The following is a 15,694-nucleotide window of genomic DNA, read 5'->3' on the forward strand; positions in this document are numbered from 1 at the left end:
ACGGAGATTTGCTGTCTCCTCGTGGGCCATAGAGGCTTTTAATATGGGATGAACTTCACTTGGTCTCCCCAAGCTCATGTCCAACCTGTTCCATGGCCTCTGACTGCGATCTGCTGTCCACCTAGCTTCATCCCCCCTCACAACCCTGGGGACTCCTTGGAGATGAATGGCTGCTGTGCCAGCACCTACTGCTCCAGGAAGGGAGTGCAAGGTGAAGATGCTACACTCGCAGGTGCAAAGAAGGTTCATTTTGCCATGGGATCCCAGGAGGTCACCATGCACATCGTCAATGGGGTCTGAAAAAAGAAAACTTACAGATGTTGAGGCAGCTGAGCTCATCAAGCACATGTAGAAAAGCTCCTGATTTCAGTATGGCTGGCTCTTTTGAAATGCCCCAGGAAGGAAGATTTGGTCTCAGGCATCATCAGCCTCATTGGCCAGTCTAGAGAGAACTGCCTGGACTTGAATCAGAAGTTTGTGGATAAGAGATTCAGCTTCATTTAGCTAGAAATGGGATATCTCTCTCCAGTGAGCCAGCTGCTTGCCATTCCGTTAGTCCCTGACCACAAGCAGCACTGAATCCGTGATCTCTCCCCCTCCAGTTTCTCGGAGTCCCTGGGTAACCCTGAAAGCACTGCTTCAGTATCAGGTTCTGCAAGAGGCCTTCCAAAAAGCAGCTAGGGGACTAGGTGAGGGGAAGAACCAGAAAATCGCACACATTCTTCCCTGGATTCGTGAAAGACAATAAGAAAGGAATACAAGACCCCCAAAAGCAAGTCCACTTGATGGGAGCGGCAGGTGAGCATCTCTGGTTCAGTAGTGATATGACGCACTCAACTGCAGCTTGCAGACAAGAATCCTGAAACATTCCGGTAGCCAAGATTGCCACCTGATCCCAAGGTCCCCTGTCCTCTGCCCCATGCATTTCCACGGGACCAAAGCCCCTGTGCACAGCAAAAGGAAAGTATGTGAATGTACACACATGGTAACTTGCTCCTGGCCTTTTCAGCCCATGGAGGAAGACAGCTTCCCTCATCAGAAAATGAAGCAGGTCTGACCTGGACTTTCTCAAAACACTCTAAAGCCAGAGGCAGGTTTCTCCCACAAGCGACAGCAAAGCCCTCCTCCTGCCCATGTTGTTTGGGAAATGCCACAAGAACCAGGAGAATCACAGAGAGATTCACACCTTCAGAGACACCAGCGAGTGCAGCCCCTCCTGACATCATCTGGGCAGAAGCCTCCAGCCCTTGGGATGACTTTGCCTCCTAACAGAGGTGCCAGAGCATCTGATCTGGATTTACCAGGCCTGCCTTAGTACCATGCCACAATAATTGTTGCAGCATCCCAGCCTTTCCTTGCTCGAGCCAGTCTGTTTATAGGTTGTTTGGATCTCCACCTCCACATTGCAGGGGAATTGAACACCACTGATCACATCCACTTCTACCTCTGACCTGAAGGGAGAGGAAGATTTCCCCGTTTGCTGTTGTGGCAAGTGGCGCCTCTCTGCAAGAGATTTCACCTCCTGCTCGGGGCCCCTCTGCACTGGCCAGGCTCACTCCATGCTGCTGGACCTCTCCCAGCCCCTCTAAGCAGGGCTCCGGTCAAGTCTTTGTAACAACTCCCCATTCCTCAGAATGGCTTGGCACTCCTGTAGCAGTTTGGGTGGGGAATGCCAAACTCACACCAACAAATGGCTCTGTCCAATCACCTGAGCAGTAGCAGGTACCACCCAGTGCGGAGGTCAGCGCTTGAATAAAGACCTCCCCAACTTTTCTGGGTGCAGCTGGTAAGGCGATTTTGTTATAAAAGTAGCGGGGCAACTGAACTGCTTAAAGGGAGGAACAAAAGGGCACAAAAAGCACTGCGCAAAATGGCTCCAGCCTTAAATAAGGTGGGTAAGGAAGGCACTGGAACAGAAGATGGGGTTTAGGCGGAGCATGCAAATTACAACCAATCGTAGGAGATAGGGGCCGAACATAACCATATACGGTACTGCGTCAAGTATCAACCAATGAAAGGACAGAACATACATACAGTACAATACAATACAACAACTTATATGCAAAATCTACAATTTCCTTATTAATTACACATTTTTAGGCTGCCACAACCCAGCCTGCCCCATACAGAGCCCTGGGGGTGACTCCTGCTACGCCCAATGCCAGAAGAACACCACAGGAGACCCTGGGGAGGGAAGAAGGGAAGGAAAGAAGGAAATCTCAGGGCTTTGGATCTGGAGCAGCTGGGGGAACTCCAGTGCCTCCCAAGACGCCCTGTCAGACACGCGAGGAACCGCAGAGTCGAGAGCTCTCCCCACGCACCCCTACGGCCCGCTCCGAAATCAATACCATTGACTGCCCATGGAAGGTCCCCTTCAGAGTAGCGACACGATCCCCGTAGCCCCTTGCTCTGGATTCCCCCGCCCGTTCCTGGCCTCACCCCTTTGTGCCCAGAGCCCACTAGCTTTGAGCTACAGGGAGCAGAGGGGCTCTGTTGCCACCCTGTCAGGCGGCGTGAGCTGCAGAACAGCTCCAGCGGCCAAGTGCAGGGCTGAGCTCTCCATGGGACTGTGTCTGGCTTCAGGCAGTTTTCTGACAGGGAATGGGACTATTCTAGCCCAAAGGGAGCAATCAGGATCCAACATCTCTTTTGTTTAAGGCTATCAGGAGCCTTCTTGGTCGCTTATCCTTTGATTTTTGTCCAAATCTTGAAGTGGTTTTGATGAGGTACAAAAATGAGGTGCAGAAAGCATACCTTCCTCCCCCATAGACACAGTTTCCCCTCAGACCAGGGGGATCAGACCAAATCTCTGGTGGGAGCTGTTTTATTAAACTTGTCAGACCTTGAACATCAGGGGAGCTGTGTACAGCTCGTGGCAGCAGGTGCTGGGGCCTTGGCCAGTGTCACCTGGAAGGGGAAAGGAGGAAAGGGGACCAGCACGCATCCCTGCTGCCCTGCATATCCCCTGAGCCAAGGGACACTTATGGACAGTTGTTCTGCACCTCCCCCTGTCCCCTTTTGGTCAGGGCTATCACCTGACACTGCGGTGACAGACGGGTTCATCAGGATATCCTTGGCAGAATGATGATGGCACTGAGTCACAGTTACCATTAAAGCTTCATTTTTTTTAACATCATGGTATGATCACTATAGCCCAGAACACCATGATTTGAGTAGCACAAGATTTCTATAAGCAGCACCAGCATAGCAAGATTTTGTAAGCCCTTTAGCACCGAACTGTACAGCACAGCTCAGCTTATGATGCCTGATCACCTGGACCTGATCACTCTGCAGGCCAGGGCACATCCTAATCCTTGGTTTGTCATGCCAATATAACAATCTTAATCTAGACTTGAAACACGTTAACAGAACAGGAGTGGCCCTTTCAGGGGAGAAGAGTCTGTTTGGTATTAAGATGGGGCTCTGCGTGCTGCTGTGCTGCCCTGTGCTGCTGTGAGGCCATCCCAGCCCGGCAGGCAGGTGCCTGTGACCTGCAAGGCCTGTGAGGAGCAAAGGAGTCGGCCTGGGGCCTGGAAATGGGAAGGCTGATAGGGAGGGGGAGAAGGGGTCTTCCTGGCGCACTGGACCTTCAGGGACTGACGATGAGGGCAAAGGGGACTCATGTCGGACCAGCTTGGTCACAGAGCACAGCTGTTTACGTCCTAAAATGCCCCCCTATGAGCAGGAGGCAGGAGCAGAGGCACTGTTCACGAGTGCCATTGTTGATTGTCTTCATCAGAGAGCTCCTGAAGTGCTGCTGAGGGGATGGTAATACAGGACCTAGACATCAGGTTAGGGCAGGGGCATAAAAAGTCACCTGAGAGGTGTAACGCAGGAGTAAATGCAGATACTTTGTCTGGGTAAGGGACACAAAGGAGCCTCCCCAAGGATGACAGGGATAAAACCAGCTGCTGCAAGACGTGATGAAAAAAGCCATCCAAGCAAAGTCATGCCCTAGCTGGATGCCCCAAGTATAAAAGAAGAAACACCTCGGAGTGGAGCAGGAGCCATATGAACTGTGCTGAGCTGGGCAGGAGTAAAACCACCTGTCCTGAGAAGAACTGAGTAAAACTTGATGCCCCATTCCAGGCAGGGGCCAAACCAGCCAGGTCAAGTGTTGTTAAATAACAACCAGCTGCATCCTTGGCGCATGAGAAACACTATCTGCCTGCTGAGCAGAGGTTACACCAGGTGTCCAGAGGACTGCCTGTTGCTAAACACCTCTGAAACTGTCGGGATAAATAGGACCCTCTGACAAATTGGCTTTTTAGTGTTAGAAAGCAAGTGATTACTTTTATTTGCAGCCCTGCGTGCGCATGTGGCTGACAAAAATCCTGCCTCCGTACTGACAGCAAGACATCGCTTTTCACCTATTTATACAGATTTGGCAAACAAAGAAATTAATGTTCATTGCTTCCAAATTACATCACTCACTCCCTTTCATTACTTAGTATTCTATGTGGTAGTGGATATTAATTTCTCACTTTCTACTGTAATAACTTCATATCTTTAATCTTTTTTGTATATTTTCCCTCCCCTAGGGATTTTCTGACACAAATGCTGAGCCTTTGTTAGTCTTCTTCTTTAGCTGCTGGTTTCTGCAGAAGGTCCTTGTAGTCCATAAATCTTGTGTTCCAGATCTCCTCCTTCAACAAGAAATCTTTCTCTGGCAGGCTTTCTCCACTGAAGCATAACAGGGTTAACTTCAACAAAACTTACAGTTTTAGTACTTTTCCCAGGCTGTGTTCTCCCAAAGGAGCTTATGACAATTTTTACTCCATGCTGGCTAAAGCTGATTTAAGGCTGAACGCACCGCCTATGATGTGTGTTAAAAACAACTAATCAAAAAGTTAATTAGGAACACTAAAAAAATTAGAAAAGTTTTATGATTTCCAACAAGCCCAAAACAACATAGGCCAAGTGCAGCAGGGACAAAACTGTCTCTACCCATTGATGCCAGGAAAAGGCAACAGTAGTAAAACTCAATAGCCACAGGTGCTATTAAGCCGGTATTTGTTTATTTCGGCGCCGGACGTGCGGGGGATAGCTCCGCCTAACACGCGCGTGCCCTCGCCCGTCATAGCTTCCGTTTTATACAATTAGGTCATACAGATTCATTGCACATTTTTACATCTTCCTGAACTACCCGAGAGTGGGCAGTGTTCTATGTAAATCTCGGGACACGCCTCCTGGAGCCTGCGCACTTCTCTCTGGTGGTTGCCTCGGGTGGTCGTAAGGGATGAAGGCTCAAAGTCTTCCTCTCTCTGAACTTCTCACCTCGCTCAGTCCCTCAGCATCTTCCCCTGGCAACGGCTCCTCATGGGGTGCCCGTCCACTCGGTGTCCCATTGGTTGTCTACGGGTTACCCTTTGCTACACTGCACACTTTCCCACTGGCTGCCCCTTCGCACCATCACACAGCTTTCCCATTGGCTGCCTCTGGGCAACTCCCCATTGCCTGCTCACCAGCACATAGCTGCTGTCTTAGCAACAGCACACGAACCTTAAAATTTCACTTATTAGACTGTGCAGCTTGAAATTTTCCCTTATCAATAGCAGCGTAACATTTTCTCAACAGCAACTTAACATTTTCCCTTATCACCATCCAGAGTGGGAGTCTGGCTAAAACTGCGGCTGATCAAAACCTAACCCACCCTAGCAGCAGGAGTAAATGTGAAGCTGCCAAAAAGCCATCCAGGAACGTTTTCAGAGCTTGAGGACAAGACAGCAGCTGGGCGGGGGCCAGCAGCCAGCCAAGGTCCTCCCAGCGCAGCCTCTGAAGGGTTCCTTTGGCAGTCCCAGTTCAGGGTCAGCCCATGGCTGTACCCTGGGGGCAGATGAAATTAATTGGAAATGAACCCATTAGAGTCCAGGTGCTTTGCTAAGAGTCTCACTGATAGAAGTGGAAGTGAAACCCTCAGTGTCTTGGGGGCCAGAAAAGCTGTGACCTGGCTCAGTTACAGCCCTGAGCAGGCTTTTACTCCTCAGGCCGTGTGGCTCAGGGAAGGTGTGGGAGCTCTGTCAGAGGATGACTAGCCCTTTGCCACCAGCACGGGGGGAGGTGCAGTGGCTTCCACCTGGCGGACGTGCCATGTGGGTTCCTGTGCCCAAGACCCATGTGGTTCCGTGTGGTTCCATGTGACCCCATGTCACAAAGGGGCAGAGATGTGGCACCCATCCGGTATCCTGAGGAGCGCGCCAACGAAAATCAGTTGGACAGAGTTGGCCTTCGGGATAACTCAGCTCCTTCCTTTGCTACTTGTGTGCCTGCCTTTTTTGGATGGTTTATTGTTTACTGACCGTTTCTCCTCAACTTTCATCCTCTTTCAAAGGTAATGCTTTGACTTTTGGCACAGATCATAGAGCAGGGTACACGGGATAAAAGTATAGGCTGATTTATACCTTCCTAGCTGTAGGCTGAGCTGTTACAACTTTTATAGGCTGGCCACGTATGACCTAGGCTAGAATTCCAGTTTGCTGATTCTTGGTTTTTTTCCATAGCCTAGGATAGGTAAGCAGGGAGGTGACTGTAGTCTGAGGGGATGGGCTCAGCCCACCTTGACTGCTGGGGGAGGGAGGGAGGCAGAAAAAGGAGAGTAGCAGAGGCAGCAGTTAAAGTAGTGGCTGAAAGACGGTCACTCCTAGGAGGTGGGAAAGCCAGAGGGCTCTGTTGCTGAAGCAGTGTCAGGAGAGCAGCGGGGCCTCTTCAGAGAAGGTAACATACATTGGAGCATTTCAAAAGGGCCTTTGAACCCGCTGTGAGTTGGTGCCCCGCGACTGATCATAAGGGCGTGAGCTGCAGCTCAGCAGCAGTTACAAGCACCACTGAAAGACTTGGTGGTGGATGCCGTTCTGCGTTTACTTAGAGTTTTTATACTTTCAGTGAGTTACAGTAATTTCTTTGCAATTAGGTGACGGGATTGGTGCTGTTCTCTTTCTGGAGAGAAAGACATCCTTGGTCATCTAAAGCATTGCACTCTCTTCCTGAGAGAGGCAATGGCCACAGCAGGGAACGACTCCTGTGAGTAATAGCTTCACCAGCAGGTTTGGACTTTGTGAACTGCCACAGACAACTGACATGGCTGGTGGTCAAATCCCAGAACGATGTGCTCACAACCTAGAGTGATCTCTGGGATGTTTCCTGAGAGCAGTCAAACTGACCCCCGTGTTTACAATTAGACCCAGGAAAACACCTTTTGTCACTCCTCTGACACTAGGTACAAGACTTTGAAAGCTGCCATTGCTCGTAGAGAGGTCTGCCATCCTTTGGGTTACCTTCCGTGCTCACTATTTACTTGTTTTCAACAAGTTACAATCAGGAAAAGGGATGGCTTCACTGATAATTCAGTCTAGAACTCTACTGAGAAAGGAAGGTAGCCTGCGGCCCAGAAATCAGATTGTGGGTTTGTTGGACTCTCAGCAACGTAAACAGGGGAATGGATTTTTCCAAAACAGTAAATTTAAATGGCACTGTTTAAGCTTCCCCTGATGTTGTTGGGTTGGCAGTTAAAGCAGATGGTCCTGAGTGCTCCTGTAGAGACCTCACTGTTTAAATATGCCTTTGTGCCTCATTTCATCTCTTTCCAAATGGAATTTCCCTGCAGTCATTGCCGAGGGAATGACTCCGCCACAAAGGATCCTCTTTCCCCCGGAGAAGATTTGCATGGTCTGGCAGCAAAGACAGAGTGCTGGAGCAGGACTCCGCAATGTGGGCAACACATGCTTCCTTAATGCTGTCCTGCAATGCCTGACATACACCCCGCCGCTGGCCAACTATCTGCTCTCCCGGGAGCACAGCCAGGCCTGTGAGTACTCTTAGGGACGTCTCCCTGTAAATCTGTTAATCAAATCCCAAGGATTCCCAGAACCTGAAATTTGATTTAGGAGAAAAGCAGCCCTTTGTCAGCCCCAGAACTTGTGTTCTTTGTACACTCAGGAGCCACCTGTCCTATCCAGCTGTCTTATTCTTCATGAAGGCACGTCTTTCTAGCTCTGGGTCTCTATTCCTGCAAGTTAAAACCTCAGTTTAGCATTCCTCTGAAGAACATTTTCTGTGCACTAAAACGTCCCGTGCTTGTTGAAACACTGGGAGGAGTGGCATATTGCACTGGAGTGGGAGTGGAAGAAGAGGAGTATTCCACCACTAGGGATATTTTGCTAACCAGAGGACCTTCTCTCCCTCCCTCCTCAGGTCGCCAACAAGGCTTCTGCATGATGTGCATCATGGAAGCGCATGTTAACAAGGTCCTGCATTCCTCAGTCAGTGCCATCCTGCCTTTGGCTGTTCTCAGGGGTTTCAGACGTATGTGATTTCAGGTTCTTTGACAGGTTTTCTTCCCTTCCTGTAGGAGACAACTGCTAACTTCCTGTTTCTTAGTCATAGGAGAACATTTTCAGCTTGGCAGGGAGGAAGATGCCCATGACTTCTTATGCTGTACTGTCAATGCCATGCAGAGAGCTTGTCTGAGTGCAAGCAACGAGTAAGCACAAGCAAGTTACCTTTACAAAGTTCTGAGCCCTTTGGACTCCTTGATGTGGCCTCATCAAGGAAAACCTACAGCCGGGGCTTGGAGGAAGTAATGCTCTGTCTTACCACTTGTTTCCAGCTTGGACATATCATCCCAATCTACTACCATTGTCCATCAAATATTTGGAGGCTTTCTGAGATCCAGAGGTATGTTTCTACAACTACTGCTCTCCTTGGCACTGCCTGTGCCCTTCTGTCTGCCTGTGCCCAACAGCTGGTCCTGGGACTAGCAGGACAGGTACAATGAGCACAAAGCAGTACCATCGTTCAACTCACCATTGCTCGGCATTTTGATTTTTCCTTCCAGTCATCTGCTTCAGCTGCAAAGCCATTTCTGATTCCTATGAGGCCTTCCTGGATGTCCCTTTGGATATCAAAGTAAGAGGTTTTGCAGTTGTGCTTCAAGACATGGCAAGGCTTTTCAGAGTCAACACATTTGTCCTGAAAGCATATGCTGTGAACACAAGAGGTCTTGGTCGTGGATGGGAAGGGGAACGGATGTTGTCCTCCTGCAGAGCCCATGGCACTGGTCTCTCTGTAGGTGCTGGCTTGAAGCTGGACAAGCGCCCATTATGCGCTCTGCACCCTTGACATATCCTCCTCCTTCTTCCCTTTGCCCTCCTTCAACACCTGTCTGGCTTCCAGGCTGATGGGTTGGATTGTTTTCACTACTGATGACCCTACATAACATCAGTAGCTCAATGGCAGGCGGTACAGAGAGGGAGCTCTTGATTGCCCCGAGAACCTCTGGGACAGGGGAAATGTTCAGCACCACACTCCCTTTCTGACTCCTTCTGGATATAGCTTGCAGATTCATGGCGGGTCTCCTCAGCATCAGCTACAGGGGTTTTCTTGTCAGCTCCTGGAAAATGTTTGGGCCAGGGCATTTGCTGTAGCTCAGTGCACCAATTTCTCAATTCTCCAGGCAGCCTCATCCCTCACTGCAGCTCTGGAGGACTTTGTAACACCTGAGCACCTGGATGGTGAAAACTGCTTTAAATGTAGCAAGTAAGATGATTACTAACAACATATTAACACTAGACTCTGTGTGAGGGGGCTACAAGTCATTGAGCAGAAGTCATCGTGGAAGTTTACTGCACACTGATGAGACACAGGTTTTTCTGTCTGGTTTTTGGGGTGGGGTGGGGTGGGGGTTTTTTGTTTGTTTGTTTGTTTGTTTGTTTGTTTTAAATATGGCACCGAATTGCCTTAAAATAGCATAAGGATGCACGAGACAAGAAAGGTTGTCTGACTGCCTTGGTGGAAGATAGGGTGCATTTCAGCGCTGTGCTCTGTGCTTGGTTTCAAGGTGTGAGAAGAATGTTGCCGCCACTAAGAGGTTCACTGTCCACTGTGCACCCAAGGTTCTCACTGTGTGTCTGAAGAGGTTTGACTGCTTCACTGGTGGGAAGATCAGCAAGGTGTGTACACTATTGGTGTGCAGCTTTCTCTTCAAGAGGCAGATTTCCTAAAGCAGTATGCTTGTCACAAGCTGCTTGTGTGGGGTTTTTTGTGGTCCCTTCTGGGGAGTGGAAAGTTCCTGTGGGAAGACAGGCAAGCACTGTGCTCTGATAGGGCTGCTTTGACTGAGAAGGGTTTCCTGCCCCCCAAACGATTATATGTTGCTTTATGGAAAACCAAGTGCTCATGAGCCCCAGAGATGTATTGATACACCTGGACTGGCCCCTGCACTTGGTAGGTTATTTCATGTCACAGACCAGGGTCTTTTCTGAGCCCTCTTGGTCTCTCCATAGGTTGTAGAGTGTCCGGAGTACTTGGATCTTCGCCCATACATGTCTCAGGCAGATGGAGAAGCACTCCTCTACTCCTTATATGCTGTCCTGGTGCACAGTGGTGTCAGCTGTCATGGAGGACACTATTTCTGCTACACAAAGGTAAAAGAGCAACTTCCTTCCCAATGGGGAAAAATGTGTGCTGGGGAAGATAAACTTTCCTGTCAGTGTTACTGACAGCCAAAGTTTTGGGGCAGGAGGCCTCCTTAGTGGCTGGACTGCATTTGTTTTGACATGCTCTCGGTTTGGCAGTTTCCTACCTGTGTTTTTGGAGAGAAACCATGGAGAGATCCTTGCCTTTTTTTTACAGGCCAGCAATGGATTGTGGTACCGGATGGACGATGAATCTGTGGAGCTGTGTTCCATTGACACAGTTCTCAGGCAGCAAGCCTACCTGCTGTTCTATGCCAGGTAATAACCAGGATTCAAATATGTTCAGAATACATTTCCTTTTCCTCATTTGCAGTTGTGCTTCTCACCTTCCTGAGTGTTTTTCTCATCAAATGAAATTACTGCCTGCATCATTCAGTGCTGTCAAATCTGAACTACTCCGTGTCTGTCCTTTACTGGGCTTCAGGCTGCGGCCCGGATGTAATCTGCTACTTGCCTGGTCTCTGATGTTGACTCTTGTAGATAAGAGGACTTAAAGAGGACCTCCAGGAAAGATGGGGAGGCACCATTTGTCAGGGAATGTAGTGACAGGATGAAGGCTATCAGTTTTCAGCTAACAGAGGGCAGGTTTACATTAGATATTGGGAAGGAATTCTTTGCTGTAAGGCTGCTGAGACACTGGCACAGGTTGCCACAGCATCTGTGGGTGCCCCATCCCTGGAAGTGTTCAAGGCCAGGTTGGACAGGGCTTGGAGAAACCTTGGAATAGTGGAGGGTGTTCCTGCCCACCACAGCGGGGTGGAACAAGATAAAGTTAAAGGTCCCTTGCAACCCAAACAAATCTGTGAATTTATGAAATGGAGGCTGTGGGAGGTATAGAGATGAGGTTTTTGTTGGGACAGAGGCAAACTTGGTGGGAAGACCCTAGCTGAGTTTCCCATTAGTGTCCTTGGTTAAGTCTTCTCTCTGTCATAGAAACCTCTCTGAGAAAATGACTGAACCCCAGAGGAGGTTGCAACAACAGCTCTAAACTGAGATCACTCTTTTGTTTTTCTCCAGATGCTCGGATCTGAGAATTGGAGAAAGGGCTTCTTCCTCACTGGCACCATCACATGCCCCTTCCTTCCTCAGTCAGTGTGTGGCCAGCAGCAAGCAGGCGGGCTCTGTTGGACCACAGGGTCTGACTGGTAGGACTAAGGTAACTTTGGGGTCGTGGGTCAGGGCATCAGAGGAATAGTGGATTTCTTTCTGGGATCTCAGCATTTCTCTTCTGTCCCTCACACACCGCACCTTTCTTCCCAGCCACAACGCTGCTCCCTCTCAAAGCATCCCACCTGGATCCATCCCTTTTGTGCGCCTCTGGCCTTTTGGTCTTAGTAGCCCTCCAAAAGAGCCTTTTGGAGGCCCCAAACTGTCCTGTCCCAGAACTTGTAGGGGTTCCCCACTGCTCTGATCCTTTCAGGAGAAAAGGGCAGGAACTCTCCACAGCTCTCTTTGCAGGGCATGAAGGACACTGGCAGGGAGCGGTCCCGGAGCAGATCCCCTCTGTGGGGCAGGGATCTCCGCAGCTGGTCTGTGGACACCACAGACTATGATGACTCTTCAGAGAGAAGAACTGGTCCTCCAAGTCGTGACCGTGGTCCTAGGGATAGCACAGCTGCAAGGCCTTCCAAGAGGATCTGCCGGTGGGCTCCCGCTCCCAGGGCTGCTCAGGAGCAAACCTTGCTGAGGCAGAGGGAGCCAAGCAGATCTGTGCGGGGAACTTACAACCTTTGCAGGAAGGACACTGGCAGGGAGCGGTCCCGGAGCAGATCCCCTCTGTGGGGCAGGGATCTCCGCAGCTGGTCTGTGGACACCACAGACTATGATGACTCTTCAGAGAGAAGAACTGGTCCTCCAAGTCGTGACCGTGGTCCTAGGGATAGCACAGCTGCAAGGCCTTCCAAGAGGATCTGCCGGTGGGCTCCCGCTCCCAGGGCTGCTCAGGAGCAAACCTTGCTGAGGCAGAGGGAGCCAAGCAGATCTGTGCAGGGAACTTACAACCTTCGCAGCCGGTTTGTGCTGTACACAGACTATGACCGCTCACTGCGGAAGAGAAAGAGGCAGAGAACAAGTCCTCCACGTTGTGACCAAGTCTTAGTGAATACTGCAGTTCCAGGGCCCTCCAAAGCCAGCTCCAAGCAGGCTCTCATGCTCCGGGCTGCTCAGGAGCAAACCCGACAGAGGCAGAGAGAGCAGAGAAGATCAACATGGCGGGGCTATGATCGCCACAGCCAGTTTGGGCAGCACACAGACTACCGCCCTTCAGAGAAGAAGAGGAGGGTTTCCACGCCCCAGAGATTCACGTCAGACAAGCATTCAGGGCACTCTGGCAATGATGGCGTTGGATTATGGCCCTGGCTCAAGCAGAACGGAAGACTAGCACTGCGTTTATTAGCCAAGGCATCCTTGTTTTCGACACGCCTACTCAAACCTGAGTGAATGATTTATCTAAGTAGATGATAGTTATAATAATATAGAGATATTATTAGAAATATAGAAATATATATAGAAATATAGAATATATAGAGAGAAATATATATAGAAATATAGAATTATATAGAGAAATACAGAATATAGAGAGAGAAATATGTATAGAAATATAGAAATAGATATAGAAATATAATATAGAAATAGAGAGAGAAGTAATACTTTATAATACATTATTACATGTTATATATATTCAGCAATAGATAGTAATGTTATAAGAAATATTATTAAAATAATAAAATAAGAAATACTAAAATACTGTAATCAGAATTATTTATTCCACGTTGTAGACAATTATAGCTACAAACATCTCAGCCTCGGCCATATCAATCAACATGACTGGTCTACTCTGGCCTCAAATCGGGAGGCCTGGAGACACACCATCTCTAACGCTGCTGTTTCCTTTGAGAACGCACGCAGAACCACTCTCGAGGAGAAAAGACAAGGCAGAAAGAATCATGTCTTGCAGAATATACCACCTAGGGAGTCTTTCTGCTGTGCCTTTTGCAATCGGATATGTCTATCTCGCATTGGCCTCATAAGCCACCAGCGTGCTTGTAACAAATGTGGATAGAGCCTTCTTAAATCTTCGTTCGAGAAGCCTAGCCACGATGATGTGTTTAAGACGGGTGTTCCATCATTTAGTGTTCTCACTGAAACCATGCAAATCGTGCGCCACTCGCTCACTTCCCACTCCTCCTTGCCTTCCCACTCCCCCTCCATCCTGAGGCAGGCTGGACAGGAGAATTGGAGGCACAAAAGGTAAAGATCGCAGGCTGAGATAAGAACAACTTACTGGAAAAGGCAATGAAATAAGAAAACAGTACAGCAACAGAACAGTAACAGAAACAATACTAATAACAGAGTGTACAAGGGAGGCAAATGACTCACACATGATTGCTCACCAGTTGGTGCCCAACTTTGCCACCACGCACACAACCTGGAAGAGACCCCTTCCCCCATCCTTGACAAAATGAGGAATAACCTCTATGTCCTGGCTGTGCCCCCTCCTGGATACTGCCCAAATTAACACTGTCCTGACCAGAAGCAGGACAATCACCTTCCGGATGTGCAGCACAGCTTTCGGGTCTGCACCGGAGGCACTGGATCCCACCATGCCAGGGAGGGGAGACATCAGAGATGAGCAGACTTTGGAAAAACCTCACCTCTCACTCCGGCCCATCTTTTCTCATTTTATGGGATGGAAGAATACATACCCAAGAATACATACCCCTCCCAGTGTCCTTCTCACTGGAAATCCCCTGAGCTTTGATTCCTTTGCTGACATGCTGCTTCCTCTGGGAAAAGCAGCCAGAAAACCCAAGGCCATTGCTTTGAGTGAAGGTCTTTCTTAGAACACTTTTCCTGAAGTGCACCCAGGAAGGCTGGGCTGCAGCAGCACATGGCCCCCATGGCTTTGCTACATCTCATCCAGAACACCTGGAAGCCCTTCTCTCACCATCCAGCCGCTCCCCTGCCCTGTCTTCCCCACCCCACAGGGATGCTGACGAGGAGGTAACATACTTCACAGTTCAATCCCGATATCCCACTGCTGACTGGGATGGGGTGAGACCAGGGGCAGTTTTGGCCTCCAACAGCACCAGCTCTTGGGACAGCCAGGCTCTCTCCTGACATGTGGGCTCATCTCTGCAGCTTTGCTGTCCTCCACAGGGCGTTTGCTGAAAAAAATCATCTTCTAGAAAAGATATATGACACCAGCCCAGGGGTCAGCAGCACCACACGAGAGCTTGGCAAGATGCCCTGAGGACAGCCAGGCCAGGCAGAGAGAGGTGGAAGGACCACAGGGGCTCTCTGAAGCAGCCACATTGTACAACATAGACAATGAGGCTAAATAAACACTGGGCTGAAAGATGATAGTGCTCTTACAAGGGAAATTTACAGGTGCTGTACAGGCCTGGGGCTCTTGCTGGAAAGCTTCAGTCTCTGGGCTCCCGGTGGCCAAAGGCATTGCAGATAACTCCTTCTCAAGCAATGGCAGGGAGCAGGGTGGAGAAGTCAAGGATGAGGCAGATCAGAAAGACTGGGGCAGCACAAAGAGATCTACAAGGGAGAGAGGCAGCATCTGAAAGGCACTCCTTGCTGACCTATGAGCTGGTGCCGTGGGCTCTACAACTGCTGCCTGCAGTCAGCTTGGAAGCTCTGGCAGTTTTAACAGGAGGTTTGTCTGCAAACAAGATGGAGAGACATTACGATGATGGATGCGGGTATATTCCTGACCTAGGCTCTCCAGACGGAGATTTGCTGTCTCCTCGTGGGCCATAGAGGCTTTTAATATGGGATGAACTTCACTTGGTCTCCCCAAGCTCATGTCCAACCTGTTCCATGGCCTCTGACTGCCATCTGCTGTCCACCTAGCTTCATCCCCCCTCACAACCCTGGGGACTCCTTGGAGATGAATGGCTGCTGTGCCAGCACCTACTGCTCCAGGAAGGGAGTGCAAGGTGAAGATGCTACACTCGCAGGTGCAAAGAAGGTTCATTTTGCCATGGGATCCCAGGAGGTCACCATGCACATCGTCAATGGGGTCTGAAAAAAGAAAACTTACAGATGTTGAGGCAGCTGAGCTCATCAAGCACATGTAGAAAAGCTCCTGATTTCAGTATGGCTGGCTCTTTTGAAATGCCCCAGGAAGGAAGATTTGGTCTCAGGCATCATCAGCCTCATTGGCCAGTCTAGAGAGAACTGCCTGGACTTGAATCAGAAGTTTGTGGATA

At 49.6% G+C, this 15,694-nt stretch overlaps 1 protein-coding gene and 2 long non-coding RNA genes across 3 annotated transcripts; all 3 read left to right on the forward strand.

The window, feature by feature from the left end:
- The first annotated feature begins 7,356 nt into the window (after positions 1-7,356).
- Positions 7,357-8,479, forward strand: LOC135403047 (uncharacterized). Its single transcript, XR_010425302.1, has 3 exons — positions 7,357-7,804; positions 8,191-8,301; positions 8,377-8,479. It is a non-coding gene; the product is annotated as an uncharacterized LOC135403047 (long non-coding RNA).
- A 126-nt stretch (positions 8,480-8,605) lies between these two features.
- LOC135402880 (uncharacterized) lies at positions 8,606-9,974 on the forward strand. Its single transcript, XR_010425245.1, has 4 exons — positions 8,606-8,673; positions 8,834-8,904; positions 9,452-9,534; positions 9,836-9,974. It is a non-coding gene; the product is annotated as an uncharacterized LOC135402880 (long non-coding RNA).
- Positions 9,975-10,173: 199 nt separating this feature from the next.
- On the forward strand, positions 10,174-12,911 carry LOC135402782 (uncharacterized). Its single transcript, XM_064636243.1, has 5 exons — positions 10,174-10,221; positions 10,281-10,421; positions 10,630-10,730; positions 11,490-11,628; positions 11,931-12,911. The coding sequence occupies exons 1-5, from the start codon at positions 10,174-10,176 to the stop codon at positions 12,909-12,911; spliced, it is 1,410 nt and encodes a 469-aa protein (XP_064492313.1).
- Positions 12,912-15,694: the final 2,783 nt, after the last annotated feature.

This window comes from Pseudopipra pipra, chromosome 26, assembly GCF_036250125.1.
Source record: "Pseudopipra pipra isolate bDixPip1 chromosome 26, bDixPip1.hap1, whole genome shotgun sequence".
NCBI classification, from domain to species: Eukaryota; Metazoa; Chordata; class Aves; order Passeriformes; family Pipridae; genus Pseudopipra; species Pseudopipra pipra.